The sequence below is a fragment of the Kryptolebias marmoratus genome, linkage group LG1 (genome assembly GCF_001649575.2).
Source record: "Kryptolebias marmoratus isolate JLee-2015 linkage group LG1, ASM164957v2, whole genome shotgun sequence".
NCBI lineage: Eukaryota > Metazoa > Chordata > Actinopteri > Cyprinodontiformes > Rivulidae > Kryptolebias > Kryptolebias marmoratus.
The window spans coordinates 3952947-3975589 of NC_051430.1; the positions used below are offsets into that span (position 1 = coordinate 3952947).

Sequence of the window (22643 nt, forward strand, 5' to 3'; positions counted from 1 at the left end):
TGTTGAATGTAGAATGAGTTTGTCATCAAAATGTCACTCAGTCAAAGGTCATGATGACTCTGCTGGGAGAGCTGAACTGTAATACCATCCCAAGCTGACTGCTGTCAAACATGAGTAGGACGATAAAAAATTGTATGATTCTAATTTCACTGCTGATATTTTCTCAAACTTGGAATGGTATCTTTATTGTCAAAGAAAAACTGTATTTTTAGCCTTGATTATACTTTTGTTTGCAAATATTATATTTATTGTAGCTTTTTACTTTTGCTCACACACACATAAACTCTGATCTCACCATTCTGTCCTCCATGCCGTGCTCTTGCCTCTGGTTGGCTTCCTGGCTGTCAGGTGGTGGTGACACACTGAGGCCCTGGGGATCCACCCAGCTGTACACACGGTTGGTGATGCCGCCTCCAGGCATGTGAACCATGGAACACACTGACATGGTCAGTTTCTTACACCCCTTCAGCACCTGCATCAGAAGGAGAGGTTGACGTTTAAGTTATCTGAAAGTGTTGCATTCATCAAATGTCATTACTCAAAGGCAAAGTTCTTTTAAATACTATCAAATACTGTATATACAAGAAACCAACCCACAATAAGTAGATTCTGAGGTCACAGGCTCTCAGAAGTACAAGTCATATTTTCATAGTTTTGTCAAATCTATACAACAACTGTAACCATTTAGACACATTTTCAGTTTAGCATACATTTAGATGTGGTTTATAAATTACACTGCACAAAAAAAGTAAAATTCTCATTCAGAATAGAAAATGAACCATGCTCTGGAAGAATACAAATGTATGTTCTCGCTGTGATCAGACTATAAACATCTGATCAGCAACTCTGCTGCTAGCTCTGAAATCAAACATGTCTGTTTACATCAAAACAGAGCACTGGGACAGAATTTGCAATTTTAAACCCAGGAACAATAAACAAATATTATCTCAGGTTGTCTCAGGTTCTTAAATCAACCAACATGGGTAACTTAACTATGAAACAACGGCCCATTGTTGTTTGTCATTGCTATTTTCTTTCCCAAACACTTAGTCTTATTCATCAGGATGTGATCACTTTGGGCAGTGTCAGTTCCCACTTAAATTTTCAACACAGAAAAAAAGAACTTATATTAAAACCTTTCTTAAAATAAGTTCTTAAGTTCTTATGATGTAATTTTTTAGTAATTATAAGATTTGGTAGAGATCAAGAGCCTTTTTTTTTAAATAGTAACAACCTCACTACTGTACCACTGTACAATGACAGCAAATAGTTAACAATGAATAGAAGTCCTTGGCTGCTTAGTGGGAAATAATTTCAAATAACTATTTTTAAAATATATACACACTATCCAACTCAATCCAATCCAGCTTTTTTAAAGCACAACCACAAAGGAACAAAGAGCTTTTCAGAACAATTACTAAAAGACATAACAGCAGTTATATGACGTAAAGGTAGATAAAAATGCATAAAACATAAAGTAAGAAATAAACAGCACTATAATATAAATCTGTCAGATGGGGGGAAGACGGAGACGAACCCAGACTCATCGCTTAAAACGGAAACTATTTATTAACTTAAATACTAACAAAACAAAAAGCTGGCGTGGCAGCAAACAAACCAAAACACAACAAAACAAAAGTGAAACGAGACAAGGCAAGAGAACGAACGTGGTATCATGAGCGGGAACAAGCAAACAAAGTGGAATGATCCAGTGAAGAGTGACGAAAAGTGACCGGTTCTTAAAGACAGAGGATAATGAGGAAAATGGGCACAGGTGAGTGGAGATGGGCGTGGCAGACATGATAAGAAAAGTACTGGGGAGGTGGATAGTGACAGGGCATGAACACGGAAACTAACAGATAACCAAAACAAAGCAAGAATTACAAAAACACCAAACAAAATACCAAAACCATGACAAAATAAATAAAACTACATAAAAAAACTTTATTTGTCCATTCATCCATCCATCCAAATCAGTATTGCAAAAAACCTGCTTGGACTACAATAAATAATGGACCATTATATTTCAAATACCATGTATTCACGTCCTGCGTGAAGCCAACAGACTTTCACTGGCCTTGATGCCCATATCTGGTTTAGATGGCAGTGATGACAGAATAGAAAGTGAGGAGTGATGAAAATGTGGATTTATTCCAATTGATATTGTCATCACAAATTAAACAATCATATCACACTTACAGTTTTGTCTAATACTGTATGGTCCCACCCAGGAGGCATCCTATTCAGATACACAAACCACCTCAGTTGATTCCTTTCTATGCAGCTCTATTCCAAGCTCCTCCTGGATGACAGAGTTCTTCACTCTATTTCTAAGGCTTAGCTTGGCCATCCTGCTTTAGCTGTATCTCCTGACCATAAATAAAGGTTGAAACATAGATGGACAAGGAAAATCAAGAGCTTCACCTTTTGGCTTAGCTCTTTTTTTAACCACAATGGACCATAGCAGCACGATGTAGTCTTCAAGAGCAAATAATTTGTATTTTTAAATGACTCCTAAACTGGGGTTAGAAGAATTTCAGTGGGGATAGAACATCTTACTCAAGCCAACAGCAGGTACCAATGAGATGAAAAAAGGGTTAGGCCATACTCTTTTTGAAAAGCTGTAAAAGAAAACAAAAAACACCCCAACAAAGCCTTTAACCTTACAGTCTTACATTCTGACTGATGTGTTTACTAAAGTGGCAGGAGTGCTTTTGCTAAAGAGTTGGAGCCCAGCCATGAAAGAGGTGAGCTGTGATTCCCAAAAGAAGTGGAGCAAAGTTTTCTTCCTGGTGTGATCCTGCTTCACCAGACCTTCAACCAAAAGTTGAAAGTCTGGTAATGCTTGGGGATCATACACCAGTAGAGAGCTTACATTTAGGGTAGGGCAAAAAGAAAACCCATAATATTTGTGGTGACAGACAGCAAGTCACTCACATCTTAGCAGCTTTGACATCAGTCACAGAGCTCAAAGTATGGACAAAGAGGCAGAAGTCTTAGTTCAAGGAAGTGAATGGCTTACTTAACAAGTGTTTTTTCAGGCTTACAAAACAACTTGATCTCAAAAGTGACATGTTTGAAATCTAATATTAAACTTTACATTTTGTATTAGACCAATTGTTTAGTTAGTTGCTGCTTTTTAAACCAAACAATGTCCGTGTTTTTGTGCAAAAGTACAATATTTGTGGTGAGCATACATACAATAGACCCTGTATATGTTAATGATGACAAGTCTGCAAATGGATCAGTCCACTTGATCAGTGTGTCTAATCAGTCCAAAAGTTTACTCAAGTCAAAGTGGACTGACAATGTAGCATTTTTGAAAAAGAGTTGTTTTATAAGCCTGAAAAACGATTTAAAAAATGGCCCTCTTTGGCTAGCCATTAGTCTAGCCTGAAGCAATACTTTTTGCTTTTGTCAGCATACTCATGGTCTATGATTGATGTCACGGCAGATAAGTTAATAACTATTGATAACTATTTGACAGAACATCACTTCAAAAATGACAAAACGTTTTCAAATCTGTTATGCTTCCAACTTCGTGTCAACACTTTGAGAAATACCTTTTTTTTATTCCAACATGACTTTGGACTTTGTCCCAGTACAGTTTGGTGCGGAAGAACCTAAATGGTCTGCACAGAACCCTATCTCAACCCCATTGAGCATCTTTGGGATGAACTGGAATGGAGATTATTAAACAGAACTTGTTATCCAACATCAGTACCTGACTTCACAAATGCTCTCCAAAAAGAATGAGCTTAGAATCCCACAGAAAAACTCCAAAACTTTGTTGAAAGCTGTTATAGGCGCAGAAAGGGGGCTAACTCCATACAGTTCCTGTTGATGTATTGAGTAGGTTTGTCCATATAGTGTATAGCTAGCCCTTTTCTTAATACAGCTGTTAAAGAAAAGCTGTACATGGCAAATGTATTTATGACACCTGTGTTTTCTACCTGGGTGAGAATGTTGGCATTTAGTGAGCTTGGTAATTGTCAAAGTTTATGGAGCGCAGACAGATTCAGCTTGTCATTTATTACACTTGTGGTTTTCATGCTGTGAAAAGTCTACAGTGAGAAAGGTTAGTAATCAGAGTCCCAGATTTCAGATAAGCCTGTACAGCACATGTACTTCAGTGAAGCCAGACTGATAATCTTTACAAGTCTTGAATAAATTTATCTTTACAATCTGCATATGAATAATATTTCACTGTGTTACAAAAACTTTTATCACACAACAGCTTCTGTAATGAAATTACAGAACCAGAGCAATGGACATCAAACCTTTCATTCCACACACCAATTTAAAATAAGAAAATTTAAAAGCATGCCATGTGCAGTATTACTGGAAGGGAAAATGTATTTTGAAGCATTTCAATGAAAAAGCTGGAGGGCTGCATTAATACCCTTTCACACTTCCAAAATGCATAAGCTGAACTGAGCTTTGAAATATAAATGAGGTACAATTTGGTAGATAACTTTTTAACATATGCATTTGTCTGTGGTTTTACATGACTCCTAGATGTAGCTACACGTAGTATTCAATGTTTAACCACTGTTAGATTCTGTGTTGGTTGGGTAATTAAAGTAATTTTTCAAATATCGGCCCAGATTTGACCATCTAACAACACTCTGCTTTTGTTTTCGGTAAAGGCTCAAATATCTAACACGGAGAAAAGCAAACAATATTTAAGGGGTTGCTGGTGTTCATTTCCTGTGTTATTCTCAAGTTTCACCTGATCAGTTTTTTATTGATCACCACAATGTCCAGTTGGTTGGCCATCACATGTTTGTCAGGCTGGATCTGGAAGTCCCACAGTATCTTAGCCCTGCCATTGTCCACCACCTTAGGTTGAGTCTCCTACTCGATGCAGATGTTCCTGTACACTATTCCACCCACTTGGTTATGGCTTTCCATGTGCACTTTGCCTACTTGCATCTTACATCCACCTATTATGTGCTGGACTGTCTCAGAGGCATCTTTTCACAGCCTGCATTTTAAATATATATATATGAGAGGAGGGAGAGAGATTCTGATCGAGTGAAAATCAGCAACTTTGAAAATATTTCAAAACCATAACAACCAAATTTACTATCAAGGGAAAAATTCTGTGGCCACAAATCAACATTCAGAACCATCTACTTGGACTGACAGAATGCAATGTGGAGTGCAAACAGCAGACCTGCTGATAATCAGGAGCTTGTAATTGCCAACAATTATTTCTGGTAAATTAAATTAATTTCCCCAGGCAATTGTGATATCAATGCACACTTTATTTTGGCACTTGAAATAAATTTACACAGAGAAATCTGTTTTTTAACAAGTTTGTTTTCCCTCCGGTGTTGTGTAACACCCAGTGCAGCAACTCACATCCAAATCAGGGACAAAATGAAACAAATTGTTGTTGTTTTTTAAAGCATTACATTCTGGGCCAATAACCACTAATGTTCACTGCAAGTTTTAGAAAATCAGTCTGTCAATTCACTTAAACTCTCTGGTTCTCAAAGTGTGAGCTCTGAAAGCGAAACTCTATAAATATATGCAGCATGCAACAAGATCACTGTGTCCACACCTTACAGAAGCTACTTCAGGACTGAATATACGTAATAAATACATACTGACAAAATATATACTTAGCTAGGATGATGTCAGCTGTATCAGACCTCTGGGATAATGAAAGACCAGCAGTCACAGAGAATAAGAAAGGTTAAAACAAAGAGTCACATAACCATAATGACTTCCTCCCACAGCAGCACGTTTCATGCAGCAGTGTCCTTCACCTAGACATGATGGTTTGGTTATTCATTATTGCTCTTTATGATGAATTAGATCAAGAAGAGACAGAGAAAAAGTGAATAGATAGAAGGAAACACAAAAAAGATTGCTAAATATAGGCTGCTTTAGAAATAGCTAAATGTTTTTATGTTGATGTAAATGGGCAGAAATTTCCATCCAATATAAAATACTCAGCTGGTCAAGTTAACTAAACTGCTTGTGATGATGTTTTTAGGAGAAAATGTGTAACATTTATGTCTTATGTTCATTAGGCTAGATTGGAATTATTTTTCCTATTTGATCATGTTGTTCAGTTTTATACATAGTGGTGTTTGGTTTTAGCTTTCTAGGCCCCATTCACACTGACAAGAATATTCTGCCAAACTAATTTTTCTGCTCTTTGCACTAGTCATCTGTTTCTTGTAGGGATTTGGGTTTTCTGTGTTTCAGTTTATGGTGTCTGTTTTATTTTAATCTTGTTTTCTGTTTGAGGTTTTGTTTTAGTTCTTGCTCTCGTTTGTTGTCACTATCCACTCCTTCCCAGTCATTCTTTTGCCTTTCTGCCATGCCCAACCACACCTGCCTCAAGTCCTACTAATTGCTTCACCTGTGCCCACTTACCTCGTCACCCTCTGTGCTTAAAACCGGGTCACTTCCCTCACTACTCTGCTGGATCATTGCTCTTGTTTCCCTGGTGTGATGTTTTTGCTCCATGCCTTGTTGCTCAATGTTTTACCTTAGTTTCTTATTTTGCTGCCACGTCAGCCTTTTTGTTTTTGTTTATTTTATTTTAATAAATTAGTTTTTTTAAGATGAGCCTGCACTCTGGGTTTGCCTCCTTTTCAATGATTCCTGTCATTTCTGAATAGAAAAACTAAGAATTTTTCAAACACTTTACAAGGTGAATATTTTTAAAAACTGAAATTTTAGTGTATCTATGTATTTTTATGAACCAAGTAGTTTGACTACTAGGCATGGGCCGGCATGAGATTCTGACTGTATGATGACCTTGAACAAAAATACCATGGTTTCACTGTATTACAGAATTAAAACAAACATAAATATTAACTTTTTTTAATTTTACCTTATAGAGTCAACAGGATGTTTAAACAGTGTTTTAAAACAGAGTGAAGAGAATATTATGGACATATTATATTATGGCTTTTCACTGGGAGCTAAAGTTTCCTCTTTAGGAAATGTCCTCTTTAAGCTGAATTTTGTTATTTACCTTATAACTGAGTTGTGTTTCACTTTAAAAGAAATACAGTTTTAAAGCTGTCATCATCTTTTATTAGCTGCTCAACAAGATACAAACAACTGGAAAACTAAACTATCACACCAGATCAATTTATTTATAATTCTAAAGTAACTGTGCTTGATGCACAGAACTTTACTTCTATTCTGCTGTTCTGCTTTTTGAAAAGAGCCTGACATGACAATTATTTGGGTTATCTGGGTTATTAGCCCCTGTAGCAAACCGGCAGTCCACTGTATATATTCCGTATGCTAACATGCTAACTCTTTTAGCTTAACACAAACATTTGTTCCAAACAGTGTTAGCTTTAAAAGACAGAATGGTGTTGCTTCTGGTAGTCAAACAATAACTGACTGTGTTATCCATTAGATAAAATATACAACCAACTGAAAATATCTTTTTTAATGAGAATAAAAATTTGGGTGAATTTCCTCCTTAGCTCCATCACACAATTAAGTGACAGCTCAAAGCAATAGAGAAATAAAACAATAAATCCTGCTGTTATCTCATGTTGAGACATTTAAACCAAAGAAACTGTATGATGGAAAAATGCAGTGGGATTAACACTGTGGTATAACACTGCGGTATACTTCGAAACCAGCTACTGGCCCATACCAATTGATAAAAGACAGCATGATTCTAGTACTTAAGACCACAATAACAACTGAGCTGGTTTTATCTATTTTTCTATGCCTAGGCAGTTTTGTCCTGAACACGTCGTGAAACTCTTGTCACAGGCTGGCTCATGGCCCATAACAAAAATGAGGGGATACAAGGGTAAAGCCCCATTACAACAGTTTTATTGTGAACAAAGGACAAAAGGAGTTTACCTAGAGGAGCAGAGAGTCAGAGTGGTTAGTAGAGCCCTGTTTAAATAACTGAGCCCAGGTGGCTCCGATTGCTCAAGGCCCACCTCTGCCTGCAGGAGGAACCGAGCCTGCAGGTCAGAGGACGGGCCGTGACACTTTGTATTTTCATCTCATAATTTTGTCATTATCGCTAACTACTGGCCCAACATTATTTTAGTATTTTTGGAGGTTCTTTGTTCCCATCTAGACAGAGTTTTTATAAAAGGTAGTTTTAAAAAATATCTGGAGTTGTGTACCTAAAAGCCTAGTCTTTTTTACATCATTGGTGTGGATAACTGTCATTAAAATAAATGTTTTGTTCCCATATTCATGAGGAGAATTAGCATTGGAGATGAATTTGATCTAAGTGAGGCTGGACTCTGGATTTTTTTCTCCTTTTCTGTTGTCCTTGCTGTGCCACCACTGATGTGAGTCACAGTCTGGTCTGTGGCCTCAAAGCCTCTGCTATTTCTATTCTGCTCTCATAAAACAAGTAAATGGCGTGACAGCAAACGCACAAAACAAAGGAGCTGCAGCAGTTTATATAGCTGAGTCAAAAGTGCTGTAAGATTACTCAAGGAGAAATGATGAAAGCATGCAGTGATTCGGTATCAAAAGTTTAACAAAATGTGTGAACCAATAAACAGAAAAGCCTTGTTACCCAGAGTCACTCTTTGAAATAAGAGCCTTAGATAAAAAATAAAATAAAAAAGTCAGTCTGAAACGATTTAACCTAGAGATGGAGAGTAATTGTATCTACTTGTATTACTATAAGTGACTAATAATTGTGTGTAATTGTACAACCCCAATTTCAATGACTTTGGGACGTTGTGTAAAACGTAAATAAAAACAGAATAAGATGATCTGCAAATCCTTTTCATCCTATATATTGAATTGAATACACTACAAAGATAAGATATTCTATATCTTTGTTTTTTTACAAATATTGTTAAGGTTGAACGAGGCAAACCCAATATGCAGACTCATTTCGAAGTCAGGGTTTCCCCCAGTGTATTATAAGCCTGGCGGGCCATCAGGCTAAGCTCTGCTTCTTTATTGTAAAATACGTCAGTTTTATACACGTTTTTTTCCACCCACACCACCCTCACGTTGTTCACAGCCCAACAAGGTGCGCACGCCAACAGAGACGCGATGGCGCTGTCCCCGCCCCTGCGCAAAGGCCCCGCACAGTGTCACGTCACGTGATCGTGCACCTCCCAATTTTTGTAACTTTGTGCGTGCCCCACTCCATTCAAAATGGATGATTTCAGTGCTCTAGCGGAGCTGGTTCGCCTGTATTAGCATTTATCTGATCCCTCTATAAGAGATCAGAAAGATAATCAAACAGTTCAAAACTCACAGAAGGAGATTACTGCTGCAGCTGATAAAAAGGAGTGTTTATAGACCACAGAGGTTAGTTGAGCTGAAATTCAGCGGCTGGCTTTACAAGACTGAATATGATAAGCATGTTTTGTGCTTAGTGAAAATATTAATTTGACACATGGTAATTTATCCATGTCTACCAGTAAAATGTTGCTATTAAATTCAGCGTTAGATATGTTTTGTTTTGTTGTCACATGTAGTGATCCAACATGCAGCCTGTGCCACAAAAATCACAGTACAGCATCTGTCTGTTTTTCAGAGTTCTCTGTTGTTATTTATTGGCCTTGTTGTGAGACGTGTGTTGGTGCTTTGTTTGCACTTTTTAATTTAATTTAATTTAATTTATTTGTAAATGTGACTTAAATTTGGATTTAAATTAGGTGCAAACAATTTGTATTTATTTTAATTGTATTTTTGTTTTAAAAAAGTATTTCAAAAGTTCCTTTTTGTGAAATTGTAGTTGTGTAAATATTTGACACAAATATCTTACAAAATCACAATAAATAGCCATATTTTCAACTTTCCTGTCAAATTTAATCTTTTTTTTTTAACTGAATCACGGTTGGCCGGTGATCAGCCGGCAAACGGCCACCTACCACCAGGCTCAGCCTCTTTTCTGGGGGAAACCCCAGAATAAAACTAATTTATTAACAAAAAGAAAAGATTAAAACAAAAGGCTGACATGGCAGCAAAAAACAAACTAACAAAATTTATTGAGATGACAAGGTGTGGAAACACAAAGAGCATGAACGTGCCACGAAAAAAATTACAACATGGACAACAAAGCAGATGGAAAGGAATGAACCAGCAAGGCATGAATAAAAAAAGAACAGTTTTAAAGAAACTGAGGTTGAGTGGGAAATGGGTTACAGCTGGTGAGGAACATGTGAGGTGGGCGTGGCAGTATATAGCACAGAAACACATGAGAAAACTAAAACAAAACAGAATCACAAAAACAATGAAGTATCTTCAAGTGATGGACGTTCTTCTGGGTCTTTAGAATTGCAGCAGCAATGTAATGATCAAAGAAATGACTCTACAGACAGTTAACAGTGAGAACAGTGAGAGTTTACTCAAAATAATAGAGTCTGTGGCGACACAGAGAAAGCAAAACTACACAAGAACTTAATAACTGAAACACAGAATAAATAAAAAATAGAACAGAATTACAGAAACCCAAAACAACAATGAGCCTAATACAAACTAAACTCAAAAATACTCAAATCCATGACAAATATTCACTCAATTTGAATTTGATGCCTGCAACACGTTCGAAAAAGCTGAGACAGGGACAACAAGAAGACTGGGAAAGTTGAGGGATGCTCAAAAAACACCTGTATGGAGCATTAACCGGTGAACAGGATCACTGGAAACAGGTGAGTGTCATGACTGGGTATAAAGGGAGATTACCTGAAAGGCTCAGTCATTCACAAGCAAAGATGGGGCGAGGTTCACCACTTTGTGAACAACTGTGTGAGCAAATAGACCAACAATTTAAGAACAACATTTCTCAACGTACAAGTGTAAGAAGTTTAGGGATTTTATCATCTACAGCCCATAATATCATCAAAGGTTTCAGAGAATCAGGACAAATTTCTGCAAGTAAGCAGCAAGGCCGAAAACCAACAGTGACTGCCCGTGACCTTTGACCCCTCAGGTGGCACTGCATTAAAAACCAACATCATTCTGTAACAGATATTACCACATGGGCTCAGAAACACTTCAGAAAAACATTGTCAGTGAACACAGGTCATCTCTACATCTACAAGTTAAAACTCTACCATGCAAAGAGAAAGCCATATATCAACAACACCCAGAAACACTGCCAGCTTCTCTGGGTCCGAGCTCATCTGAGACGGACTGATGCAAATTGGAAAAGTGATCATGGACGTTGTGTCCTCCAGGCCAAAGAGGAAAAGGACTGTCCAGATTGTTATCAGCCCAGTTCAAAAGCCAGCATCTCTGATGGTATGGGGGGTGTATTAGTGCCCATGGCATGGGTAACCTGAACATCTGTGAAGGCACCATTAATGCTGAAAGGTACATACAGGTTTTGGAGCAACGTCTTTTTCAGGGATGGCCTGTCCCTGCTTTTTTCAGCAAGACAATGCCAAGCCACATTCTGCGTGTGTTAGAACAGCGTGGCTTCGTAGTAAAAGAGTGTGGGTACTGGACTGGCCTGCCTGCAGTCCAGACCTGTCTCCCACCGAAAATGAATGGTGCCTTATTATAGGGTTTATCCGTTTGAACATTAAATATCTTGTCTCTGTAGTGTATTCAATTGAATATCGGTTGAAAAAGGTTTTGCATATCATCATATTCTGTTTTTACTTATGTTTTACACAATGTCCAACTTCACTGGAATTGGGGTTATAAGTAATTACTCCAATCTGTAATTTTATTTTACTTAAATATGGTTTGTTTCAAGTATTGCACATATAAAATCCCATCCATTACTGAGTAAAAAAGTGAGCATGAATATGTGAATTTAAATCAGGAGTTGAAAATAATTAAAGAACAACATAAGCTCCTGCAGTGACTGGATCTGCTCCTTGGCTGTACCTTACCGGTCCACTGGTAAATGATCGGGCTAGAAATGATGACAAGTCGCGAAGGAAGAGTTTGCCTTTAAATAAAGCCATAAAGCTTGTGTGTGACTCACTCCACTTGATTCCCCACTTCATCTGCATGGAAACTCAGGAGACATGCACTTGTCACCATATCACCTGTTAACTAGTGGGCAACTAAACCTCCACCCCAACTTTTGCTGAAGCTGAACTAAAAATAATGAAATACACTCCTGGAACTGCTAAATGTATTTAGGAGACACTCTGGCTCCAAGTTAAAGGAAGGAAGCTGCTTCATTCTGCTGTTAGCTCAGAGAGACTCAGACCTGCAGCCTGTGGTGGTGAGTTGAAAACACAACTGTTTGTTTTGTAAGTTAAAACAAACCTTTCATAGATTGAGGCTTGGTGAAAATTTGTCAAACAAACATCAGTGCCTAACACTGCTCATGTTGGTTAGCTCTTTAGCAGCTGCAACTTATAAACAGAGAGCTTCATTAACTCACACACTCATGTCTAAAAATATGTCAATGAATCAATAAGTGGACAGAATCTGGTCTAATTAAAACATACAGTCTGATGGAAAACAATACTACTGAAGTCAAAAAGAAATAATTTCTTTATCTGATATTGTCAGGATCATTGTTTATGTTTGTTTGTTTTGGTCATTTTTATTGTTTACTGTTTTTGGGTTTGTTTTTCCTCCTCTCCTGCTCTGGAGCAGCAGGTGAGGAGTTCAGTCTCTGTTACCATGGTGACCTAACCTCCTCTGTGGTTCTGAAAACCCAGACTTTCAGCTCATCATAGCAGCCAAATTGTAAACCAGCCCTCTGATAATTCACTGAACCCAGGTATCAGAAGCTCATGACACCTGAACTTCGTTTTAACAGAACTCTGACATATATTCATACTTTCCACTGTTTTAAAAGTTATGTTAATGCCATCTTAAGTTTCTGTGAGCAAGAACTATCTCACTGAAAAAACTGTGATCCAAATCCAAATCAGGGCAGGTCATTTAAGAGTTTTTCTACCAGCTGCTTTGTTCAACATATTTTGTTGTTTAACAAGCTGAGAACTGTGGGATGGTCTGAACTGAAAAAAAACAACAACAATTTATTCACTTCAAGTGTAAATATCATGTGTGGACACGATTTGTTTTGTAATTGCATATCCATTTTTGAGGCTTTTTATTTCATTTGAGAGCTTGTTTGAGCAAAAGATTCACTACTGTCCTTTGTGCACTGCAGGAAAGATGCCATCCCGCTGTAAAAAAGTAACTAAGTAACTTTTACTCAAAATAAATTTTTACCGACTTACTTTTTACTTTTACTTGGGTAGATTTTTACACAAGTAATTTTATCAGTACTTTATTTTCAACAGAGTAACTGTACTTTTACTTGAGTATGCTAATTTAGCATTCTTCTGATGGTGTTACCAACCTGAATAAATGACCCTGCCTGCAACCTCCTAAAACCCAGAGAGGGCAGCACAGTGTAACATTAAACTCTGGTTGTTTTTACCACTGCATTGCATTCAAAGTCTTCTGTGTAAATAATCGTCTGAAAGGAAAGGAAAAGTGATGCTATGTAAAACTTTACAATGAAGAATTACTTTAAACTGCCATAAAATTATACGGGTTTGGGTTTTGTTAAACAGCAGACATTTGCTCCTGTGTGGGCCCTATTTTTATCTAGCTTGACTCAACTATGATATTTTCTCCCTGATTGTCTGAAGTGAGATTTCTCTGACCGCAGTCACCTTCAACTAAGGCCCTGTTCATACCTGACACTATATATTTGTCTTTGGGGGGATTCTGATTGAGGGCAGTCACACCTGACAGTAAAATGTGTACCCTAAAATGTCTTTGTTACCCACCCTGTATGCAAATGCACATGCAGACATATCACAGTGGGGTGTCAGCTGAACAACAGTCACATTTATGTGGCATTATTTAGTACACAATTCTTCTTAAGTTTAATTATCTAACAGATGTGATTCAGTAAAAAAATAAATAAGCATACACTTAGTGACTTCACAGAGCTCGATGTCAAAACAAAGAGTGAAGTAGAGATTGACCGATTAATCGGCTGGCAGATTTCAATCTGCAAATTTTGGCCACTTTTAAAAATTTCAGCCATACCTGAACATACTCAATCAATGACCAAGTAAGCTAAATAAGACTGCAGCAGTAGCCACTACAACCAGCTTACTGTAGCCCACAATTTTGTTTTTATTGGCAAGAGTGCTCTTCAGTATATTGTTTTGTAAACAAGTTCTTTTAAGGTTTGTAATACAATATTTTTTTTCTTTAGTTAAGCAATTATTGTTATATTTTGTCAAATGAAAAATACATATTGACCAAAACTTGGTGTTGTACATACTAAACTAAATGTTGCTGTCTTCTCTTGTTGTTAGAAAGTAAAGCCAGCAGGAACCGGTTTACAGTAGCGGCCATGTTGTATTTTTGACCAGAGTCAGCCCACTAAGGACATTGGGTTTTAAGTTCCACCTACTCCTCTCCACTCAATCATGGTGCTACATGAGCTTTCTTTTAATCATAAAATAACAAATTACAGCTAAATGTGTTACATGTAAAATTAGTATTTGAACAAATAACAGCAAGGTAAGAACTACAGGAATCAACAAATATCTGAGGTGTATTTTAGTTAGGTTTTTTGTTTTGTTTTATAAGGGTTAGATTTGATTGGTAAAACAAGCCACAAACATAACCAATACAAGAAATAATTAAACAAGAAAGAGCCACTCCATATCCGTGTGCCTCTTCTTGAACTTAGCCACCATGCTTTTTTTGATACAGGCCTGGGAATGAATATAGAATATTCAATTGATGCAAACAGACAACAAAGTCAAAGTTCATTTCATCCATATCTTTCAGACACCTTTGCAATATGTATTCATTGTAAGCCCCAACAGTAAAACAACTCACTTTACAATAGCTGATTTGGGTTTATGTCTTGAATCAGACCTGTCCAGAATAAAAAGTAATTCAAATAGTGCTGTCACATGTAAAAGTTAATTTAATGTTTACATGCAGCTCACTTTGTCACCACATGATGCTCAAAATTGTTGGGATAATTGCTGATTTCACAAGGCACCAAAATACTGCATTACGTCTCATTAAAATTCCTCTACTGGTTCATGAGCTATTTTGGTAACACACACACAGGCAAAAACATTATCACCTGTCTTTGCTTTTTGGCAACGGGCACTGCATTTTACAATGTATTTGCAAAGCCTATTAACATCCATTTTACTTGGTCAACAGGTGAAACGTATTATAGTAGCTTCAGTTCATTCCTGAACCATGTTAACCGCTAAATAATCTCTGAACCATCAATCAATTAATAATCAATCAAGTTTATTTGTATAGCACATTTCAGCAACAATGCAGTTAAAAATGCTTTACATCATAAAAACATAAAAAATAAAGTCATAACAGCAACATATAGTCACCAATGAGAAACCAGTAGCAAACATTACATTTTGTCGAGTGCCATCATCAAAATCATCAATACATATGAAATATGTTGGTCATTGTTCCATTTATTATGGTTCAAAAGTAACTCTGAACAGGTAGGGTTTTAGCCTTGGTTTAAAGGAACTCAGAGTTTCGGCTGTTTTGCAGTTTTCTGGAAGTTTGTTGCAGATTTGTGGTCCATAGAAGCTAAAAGCTGCTTCTCCATGTTTGGACCTGAGTGGTCTGGAAGGTTGATACAACAACAGCAGGTCTTTAATGTATTGTGGCACTTTATAAGCTTACAAAAGTATTTTAAAGTCTATTCTCTGAGCTACAGGGAGTCCGTACAAGGGTTTTAGAAATGGGGTGATGTGCATCAGTTAAATTTTCATTCATTACATACAACAAATATGGCAGTCATATAAATTGTTGTCACTGTCAAAATACACAGATAAAAATATCTGATAAAAGTAACATACCACTTCACAGACAATGAAAAGAGTGACCCAGATAATGAGAAAGACTAATGGCTGTCTGCAACTAGAGCTTCACTAACAAATGATAGCTAAAAATGCTGCCTGACAAAGGAAGTCTCCGCAGGCAGGTCCATGCACTTTGTTCAGCTCTGTATTCCAACAGTATAAGGGCAAAAGCTGAAGTAGCTGCTTTCTATTCTGGGCCCAATGTTTCTGCAGGCTCAGAGCCATTCAGAGCTTGAGAGAGGCAAAGATTAGTGCCGTAACTGGTAGAAGCATGGGACACTCAAGTGTGATTTAGGCTATATATGCTTCAACACAGTGTTTGAGCTGGCTCGGAGTGGGTGGAAGAGGAGCTCTCTGTGGGTCTTGCGTAGAGCAGGATGGGTGGGTGGTTGAAGAGAGGTAGAGAGGCTATTGTTTTTATGATGAAGGTGGTTAGTTATATTTTTATGCTGGAGGTGAGCTAATGTGCAGGACAAAAGGCCAGTGCAGACGTCACTGGTGGTCACACAGACTATATAAGGGGCCACTCTAAACACTGTGACTGTAACTTTATATTTTAGGCATTGCTTATGTTAATTGACTTCTATTCTCTGGTAAAAAAATAAACTTTAATGTCTAAATCATTTTTTCAATTGCCTTCCAGTTTTACAATGTTAAGAGATGTTTTTGTCACAAACTAGAGACAAAACATGCCACAGTTTTTATTTTAGTGCTATGAGGCCATCAAAATAATCTCCTGTTAGTCCAAGCATACAAAACTTTTATTTTATTCTGGTGAAGCCATTATTTTGTTGATTTGAATGTATACTTGGGATCATTGCCTTTTGGAAAAAATGAGATTCCTCTTCATCTTTCTAAGCAAACAACTTAGTTTTAGACTAAAATAAACGGGTAATTTAACAGTTTATAATTCCATCCACTTTGACTGAAGCCGAAGAAAAGCAACCCCACAGCACGATGCTGCCACCACCATGTTTCCTCCAAGTATATGTATATGTCTCACCAGCAGTTTACTAACAAACAGCATACAGACCTGAGAAGTTTGAAGCATATTTCTGTGTTTGTCCTGATGTTGCTTATGTGACAGTCACCTCAAATCTTTAATGCAAGATGCTCTCTTTTCCTTGTTCATTTATCAGTTACTGCTGCTGGATATTTTTGTTTCTCTCTGGTTTTCTGTCTCTCTTGCCCTCTTTCTCTCTTACAGTACACTCTCATTCTCTCTCTCGCTCCCTTTCTTTCAAGCAAAAAAACCTAAACACATTTGTGCACTTTAAAGATTTGCAGAGTGCACAACATTTGCATTTGCAGGAGAAAGAAAAATGTATGCGGCTCTTAAACAAAACTAGAACTACGCATAACAATTCAAATCAGTGTTAAGCTTCAATACACTGTTTATGTAAATGTAAAAACAAAATTTATTCAATAAATTATCACAGCAATCATGAACACAGTAATAATAAGACATATTTTAAAAAAGTTTTCTGTGCTTTAGATCTAGGTGTTTAAAGTCTCAACCATCTTTAAAAATTTTAAAACCCTTAAACTGTTAAATTAGGGAATGCCTGTGTTCGAATACTTTTTATAGGCTCTATAAATGGAGGCATGTCTATGAAGGTGTCTAGTATTCCCTTACATTACATTTCACATTGATTGAGATGTACAAAGGAAATGTGCTTGGATTTATGTGAGCAAACTGTTTCATACATCTGGATTTGTTGGTGCCTTCACCGTCATCTTGAAGTAAGTGTATGTTGTCTTTTAGTAAGACATTTGTGCAAGTATTTGTACATGAGGCCCCTGTAGTCACTATGATTTGGATTTAAGAAATATTTTCTGTTGTTTAGACTTCTATTTCCTGTTTTTAGTTTTGTTTCAGTAAGTTTTCATGAAAATTTTGTTTGTTTCTTTCCAACTTCTCATGCACCTTGTGTCCTGCACTTGGTCCTCATCCAAACACCCTTGTTCATGAGAGAGACTGACTAAGTATGCCTTTATAACAAGAAGTACAACATTTTCATTGCAGAACTCAGAACAATTTGCTGAATAAGATGTATTTAAATCTATCCATCCATAACCTTCCACTTCTACCAGAGTTGGGGCAGCAGCTTGAGCAGGGAGGCCCAGACATCTCTTCCCACAGCCACCTCAACAATCTAGACAACCGAGAGTTTGTCTAGATTGTTTAGACTCTAGTGGAGATTTAATCTGTTTTCTTTAACAGTGGCTTTCTCTTTGCCACTCTCCCATAAAACTTAGACTGATGAAGAACCTGGGCAACAGTTGTTACCTGTATTTTCCATCTCACCTGCTGAAGCTTGTAATGTCTTTAAACTGCTCACAGGCGGCTTGGTTGCCCCCCTCTCACTATCCTTCTTCTTCACAGTCACCAAAGATTGGCTTGGTAAATCTGCTCTTGGTAGATATACACATGTTCCATATTCCTTCCATCTTCTGATGATGGATTTAACAGAACTGGGGGTGTTTAGAGCCTTGGAAATTATTTTGTATCCATCCCCTGACTCGTACTTTTCAATAATTCCTTCTCTGAGCTGAATTAGGAGAGTTACTTTCAAGGCAGTGAATATTTATGCAATGACTTACTTTACATTACATATTTTTAATTTAATTGGCACTACTTTATAAAACTTTAATTTCACTATGACAATGAAGAAGTTTAATTTAATTTTTTTTTTTATTATTTAAATTGACAAAGACTGACTCATGACAGCAATAAAAGCCTAAAACATCCAAGGGGTGAATATTTCACATGACATTGTACATACAATGGTCATTTTCTAAATGTTTTCATAAAATCTATCTGGAAGTTCATTAGCTATTTTGCTAAAAGACAAACAGGTTTGACTCCAAAAGATTAAGTTTTAAGTAAATATCTGTGCAATGAGTATGTATTGTAAATGACAACATATTTTAGCACAGTATCCCAACCACATTTAACTGAAATGGAGCCATTTTGTGTTTTATAAATTCAGTTGACTCTGGCAGCCAATTTGACTTGGGTTGGCTCCAAAGTTAATCAGAAGATCCATTACATCCAATAAATAATTTCTGAATGTTTAATAAAATCTGTCCAGTGGTTTATGAGATATTTTGGTTACAGTCAGACATATAGAAACACAGACGCAGAGAAAAAAAAATATATTGTTTTTGATGACAGGGGACAATAAAACATGTTTAGTTCCTGAGAAAGGTGTGTTAATAAATTAGTATGTACACATGTGCTGGCATGTATACACACACACCTACACAACCACATAAAATATGCAGTACTCTGACAGCTGTTCTGCTTTCTAATCAACTGTAGCTCCAAACCTCATGAGGCTGCTCCTCCACACCAGGGAGCTGATTCCCATTGGCCTCACCCACACACTGACGCTTGTTATGTAGAACGTGTGCTTTGCAAAATGGAGGGCTGCATTCAAGGACACTTGACAACAGAAACATCCAACAGTGGAGTTCTGAAAGGGAAAGCAGCCAAGGGACCTGAGCAGTCAAAAAGATTTGTTCTAATAACAAGCTCCTCCCATCACCATCCATTTATCAATCTGACAGGAAAGGATAGCATCACCCTCAATAAGACCATAACACCCTCCCCAGTCCCACATGAAGAAACGTGAGGGAAAGTTTTCTGCTGTTGTTTGGTTGGTTTTATTTATTTTATTTTGTGTGTGTGGCCATGTATTTGATACATTGTGGGGACAATTTTCCTAACATATACTACCTTGTGAGGACAGACTGCTCCTTGTGTGACCAAAGCCTGGTCCCCACGAGGAGAAATGATGTTTTTGGGTTAGGGGTTAGGTTTAGGACTAAGGTTTGGTTTAGGGTTAGCTATGTACTGGTAATGGTTAGGGTCAGGGTAAGGGTCAGGGTTAGGCTGTAGTTAGGGTGTAGAAATGAATGGAAGTCAATNCAATAATATGTATTAGCATGAAACACAGAAACAAACACAGCAGATAAATCAAAAACACCCAGATCCTGACACAAAAATGTGGGTGCTCAGAGTGTGTGATGGTGGGTCATTTGGTTTTGATTATACAATCTTTTTTTTTCTCCACACAAAAGTAGAGTGAAGATGTCATTGTTTAAAAATAACTAGAGCCAAAGTTAGACTTACATCATGCTGCTCTGAAAAATCAAACATGTACAATTCTTCTACAGACTGAAAACAAAATTTGACATCAGTGCTATATTTGAAAGGCAGGATGTCTCACCGAAAACAAAAAAATATACAATTGTTTAAATTACCTATTTAAAAAACCCTACATTTTTAAAACTCCTAATATCTTGCATTACAATAGGCAAAAAAGATCACATTACTTTATTCAAAATGATGGAACTTCAAGAATAGCAACCTTGTTCTTTTTGTTTTGTAATTGTCCTGCAGAGAAATACTTGGAATTAAAGGCCTTGATGAAATGCATATTGGCAGCCAACTTTCATGCCAAAGTTTTAGACTACGATCATTTTATGGTGAGAAACGGCGACTTAGAGACGAATTGCCTCCTACCATTAATCAGCTGTAGATGTACATCTAATGATTACTTTATGAAAGTTATATTAAAGTCTGTTCAGTGTTTCATGAGATATTTTGCTTACAGACAAACAAATGTGCATGCACACAGACAGACATAATCGCCTTTAGCCTTCGGCGGCGGGTGATAAAAACACCCCATTTGCACATCTTTAGAAAAGCATCCTGAAAGCATCTGCCTTCTTAGAAAAACTGCAGGGACTCGTTTAATGAGGATTAAATCCTTTCCAACTGTATGTGTGCCAGAGAATTCTATTACTACCCTCAGATTAGTGTGATGTGACAACAGTCATTAAGTATGGCTGTTAAACTAAGTCATATCAATGTATTATTACACTAACAATCATGCATACAGAACCATGGCAGCAGCTTGCAAGGCCGCTGCCAAAAGGCAAAACGATAATGTTTTGGTCTATGTGTGAATGTGGTTGTGTGCCTGTTACCAAAATATCTCATGAAATACTGGATGAAATGAAATGAAACTTGCAGAAAGGAATCAATGGATGTAAATATACATCTGATTAACTTTTAGAGTCAAGCTAATTCAAAATGTCTGCATCGGCCAGCTGATGTTAAAAAGCACAAAAATGGCTACAACTCAGTCAGTTTTGCAGATATTGAGCTGGAATTTGATATTGTAGTAGCTGAGATGGAAAGACTGATCCTCAACATATAGTTGCTAACAGATAATACAAGAGGGTTGTTTAAAATTTTGCCAATAACTGTTTGAATGAACTTATCTGTTAGCAAAGTATCTCATAGACCTCTGGACACATTTTAATGAAACGTTTAGAAAGTAATCATTAGATGCATATCTACAACTGATAAACCTTTGGAGTCAATCTAACTTGAGATGGCTGCCACAGCAAAAAAAACTTAACAAATACAAAAAATGACTCAGTTCAACAGATATTGAGCTAAAATTTCATTCTCAAACACTCTGAGTGTGGCATCTCACAGCACTGCATGAGACCATGCATCCCAATCTTTTTGAGGTTTCATCAGAATGGTATTTTCTTAACAAAAGATGATCTTAGTCCAAAACTGGGCAATATGCAACTCGTCAAGGAATGTTAGGCCTTTAGCTTCATACAGTTTACTCGTTATTATTCAGCTTGAACAGGAGACGCATAATCTGCTTCCCATATTCTAGTTTCACTCACACACACACACATGCACACAAAGATCAATACCCTTTCTGCAGAGCAAACTTTGCTGAACATTTATTCCCATTTTAAACTCAATGTGGCAAGGTGGATTTTGTTTATATGCATTCCTCTGTGGAGAACCTCCATATTTAGTATTCTGTCTGAGATTGCGAAAAGAGTACACACAGCTCTCACCAGGGAATGAGGGATGGCTAGACAAGAGAGGCAAAGAAGAGACAGAGTGATCGACATGTGGACAGGTAGTCAAGCTGAGGAGTTTACGAATCTGTGGCGAGTGGAGTCAAGGTCACAGCTCGGATTGAGGGAAACAGAGAGAGAGTGACAAAGAGCTTAGACCACACTCACCATGACGACAGAAATACTAAGGTAAAGTAGGATGCTAACGCGAAATGCTACACTAGAAACTGTAGAAATTAAGAAGCAAATGACCTACATGAAACTTATTTTGGTTTAGATGTTTGAGTCCTACTTCCTTTTAATTGTTGATGAAGTAAACAGAGAAGATGAGGAAGTAATGGGCAGGTTCAGTGTCAAGGAACAGAACCAGGAAAAAGAGATGGTGGTGGATTTTGCCAAGAGGATGGAAATGGCTGTAGACAACATCTATTTCCAAAAGAGGAAGAAATACAGGGTGATCTATAAGAGTGGAGGCGGGAGTACACAGGCAGACATTCTGTGTAGAAGAGGTAACCTGAGGGAGATTAAGGACTGTAAGGTTGTGGCAGGGAGAGTGTGGCCAGACAGCATCAGATGGTGGAGTGGAGGATGAGTGTTGTGGTGAAGAAGAGGAAAAGAGTAAAGGCAGAGAAAAAAAAAGCATTCTGTAAAAACTATATTAGCATAAAAAAGTTCAAAGGTAGAGAAGAGGACCAAATGGTGGAAGTTGAATAAAGAAGAACGTGTGAGGAGTTCAGAGAGGAGCTGTTAAGAAAGAGCTTCCAGATGACTGGGCTACTACAGCCACAGTGATTAGAGAGACAGGTAGGAACTTGGTGTGTCATCTGGACAGAGAAAAGATGATAAGGAAACCTGGTGGTGGAATGGTGAAGTGCAGGAAGTCATCCAGAGGAAGACGTTAGCCAGGAAGAAATGGGACAGTGAGAGGACTGAAGAGAGTAGACAGGAACATAAGGAGAT

The 22643-nt window shown here is 37.4% G+C and overlaps 1 protein-coding gene across 1 annotated transcript in view; it reads right to left on the reverse strand.

Annotated features, from left to right (window-relative positions):
* Positions 1-22643, reverse strand: part of whrnb (whirlin b) — a 100746-nt gene that overhangs the window by 64631 nt on the left and 13472 nt on the right. The window contains exon 2 of the mRNA XM_017432685.2: positions 296-472. Within this exon, the coding sequence (XP_017288174.1) occupies positions 296-472 (177 nt within the window). The remainder of the gene's footprint in view (positions 1-295; positions 473-22643) is intronic.